General features: G+C 39.9%; 1 protein-coding gene across 1 annotated transcript; it reads right to left on the reverse strand.

Moving 5' to 3' along the window:
• Positions 1–458: 458 nt before the first annotated feature.
• Positions 459–2,071, reverse strand: gpx9 (glutathione peroxidase 9). The gene is made up of 5 exons (XM_080748249.1): positions 1,801–2,071; positions 1,572–1,665; positions 885–1,015; positions 632–762; positions 459–542 (listed from the first exon to the last, which is right to left on the reverse strand). Exons 1-5 carry the CDS (start codon positions 1,930–1,932, stop codon positions 467–469), a joined length of 564 nt encoding a protein of 187 aa, XP_080604375.1. The 5' UTR covers positions 1,933–2,071; the 3' UTR covers positions 459–466.
• Positions 2,072–2,286: the final 215 nt, after the last annotated feature.

Genomic DNA, 2,286 nt, shown 5'->3' on the forward strand with positions numbered 1-2,286 from the left:
ATCTGAATTCCACCACAGGGATACATTTACAATAATGTTTTTTTTTTGTCTTGGGAATGCATCAAATACCAAAAGTGTGCAGGCTTTATTCCTTTATTGTTACTCATTCTGTCTGGTGCCAGCGACCATTGCACGTGCACAACATAGCTCTTTGAATCATGTACGGTAAATGCATTTGCCACTCTAATATTGATCCACATGATTTGCTCACAATAAATAAAGAAGCCAAACAGTAAAACAAACTCTTCACATTTTATTTCAGAATAACAGTCTCTCATTGACAATAGTTTATAGGTCTACACTTAAACTGTTCCCAGTGGCTGAAGGGAAGCTGGCCTCAGAGTGAATGCACTGAACCTCTGAGTCCTTTTCCACTTCTCATCAGATCCAGCTCAGGTGCAAGTCTGCATTTACTGGGGGATCTTCACACTGCCACTGACATTAAAGGACACTTGAAAGTGAAGAATCAATGGGACAACTGCATTGAGAGAAGTTCTGCGATATCACGTTCCAATTTCTCACAGGGACAGTGAAGTTCATACCTGAAACAAACAAAACAAAATGAATGGCTGTACTTTTATATAATTCAAAATTAGGAGAAACCCAGGAGAACATCTAGTGCATGACTAACCGTCTATAGGGCACACCGTCTGCTGTAATCAAGAACTTTTCAAAGTTCCACCGAATGTCATTGACTTTGATGGGTGACCAAAAGAATCTCTTTGTATCTCCAATAACAGGGTTCACAAATGGTAAAGCGTCCTGGTGGAAAAGAGAAATAACAGCATCTTGGTATTGGTAACATTATATTAGATGGTGTTTTTACAAATATGATATTCACCAATAAGACAAAACAAAGCTAAGTTGGATGAAAAATACATCACCTTGAGATAGGCAAAAAGTGGTTCTTCATTTAATCCATTTACTTCGACCTTGCCAAAGAGAGGAAACTTTGGTTCAAATCCTCCGCCAGGTCTCACATACTTCAGAACATTGAGAGTTTCATGATTTACGTCTGAAGGAGAAGAGATACACTTAATTCACAGCTTTTGTTTGTTTGTTTTTTGTGGCTAGAATGAAACTGAGAAAAAGAGCTATGGACCCCAACCACACAAACTGTTTAAAGCATTGTTTCGGAAATATTCTCCAACATTAAAAAGAAAAAGCGTCACATAGATTACTTTCAAACGGGTTAGTGTTAGGGTTAGACCTCAACCAATCCTGTTTCCCCTGCGGGACTCACACATGAAATTAGACCTGAAGTGTCATGTTGATGCTGATGGGCTATTAACTAAACCCTAGTTGACTGGGAACTCCCAGGGTTCTATACTAGGTCCACTAGTATTTCACTCTACTGAAAATAGCTGATCTACAAGCTTAAAAGGTCTTGTGTTGCGATGCGTTGCGAGCTTGTAGATCTGCTATGTTCACAGAACGTCCTCAAATGATTAAACCATTAGAGAACTAGCTGTACTGTACGGTAACAGACGATTCAAACTAAATGAGAACTATTTCTGTATAATCCCTGAAGTCTGTCAGTCAATTATGTTCAACATTCGTAGCATTCATACCAGGTGCCTGCAGCCCAAACTGGTTACAGGAGAATCCTAGCACGGTAAAGTTGAGGTCACCATACATTTCCATGAGTGCATTCAGTCGGTGGTACTGAGAAAAGGAAAAAAAGGGGAATAATAACACATCACCTCAGACATCTTTACAAAAAATAATCAATTAGCGGAATGTTTCATCAATTGTGATGATGTGATGTGACAGTCATTGGTGGTCTTCCAAAAGTATTACCTCCTCGATTGTTGATCCTCAAAAGGTGGCAAGGTTCACAATCAGAAGCACCTTGCCCCTGTAGTCACTTAGCGGAACAGATTGTCCATCCAGCTCCTCGGCACAGAAATCATAGATTGATTTATCCGCCATACTTGCTCCTTAGCTTGAAAAACAGCGTGTAGTCTGTCAAACGTGGGCATTCACAAAGCCATCCAGTGGGCTCACTGCATTCAGTGAAACATAACTCTGGAGTCAGCAGCTGTTCAGCATGACTGATTCCATTGTTCCGTATACCTAGAGGTGAATTGACAGGATGGTCATTTGTTCAACATGCATCGGCCTGCAGAACCTACTCATTTCCTGGCATACTTTTTACATAATCTTCAATTGACAACTACTAACATCAACTTGGTACCCAAGGCTACAGAGATATCAGGGAATTTAAATTCAGAACAGTAGCCTACTTAAAATGTGCTTAGGGTTTTATGACCAGCTTTAAACCAA

The sequence above is a fragment of the Nannobrachium achirus genome (assembly GCF_963921795.1).
Source record: "Nannobrachium achirus genome assembly, chromosome: 18".
NCBI classification, from domain to species: domain Eukaryota; kingdom Metazoa; phylum Chordata; class Actinopteri; order Myctophiformes; family Myctophidae; genus Nannobrachium; species Nannobrachium achirus.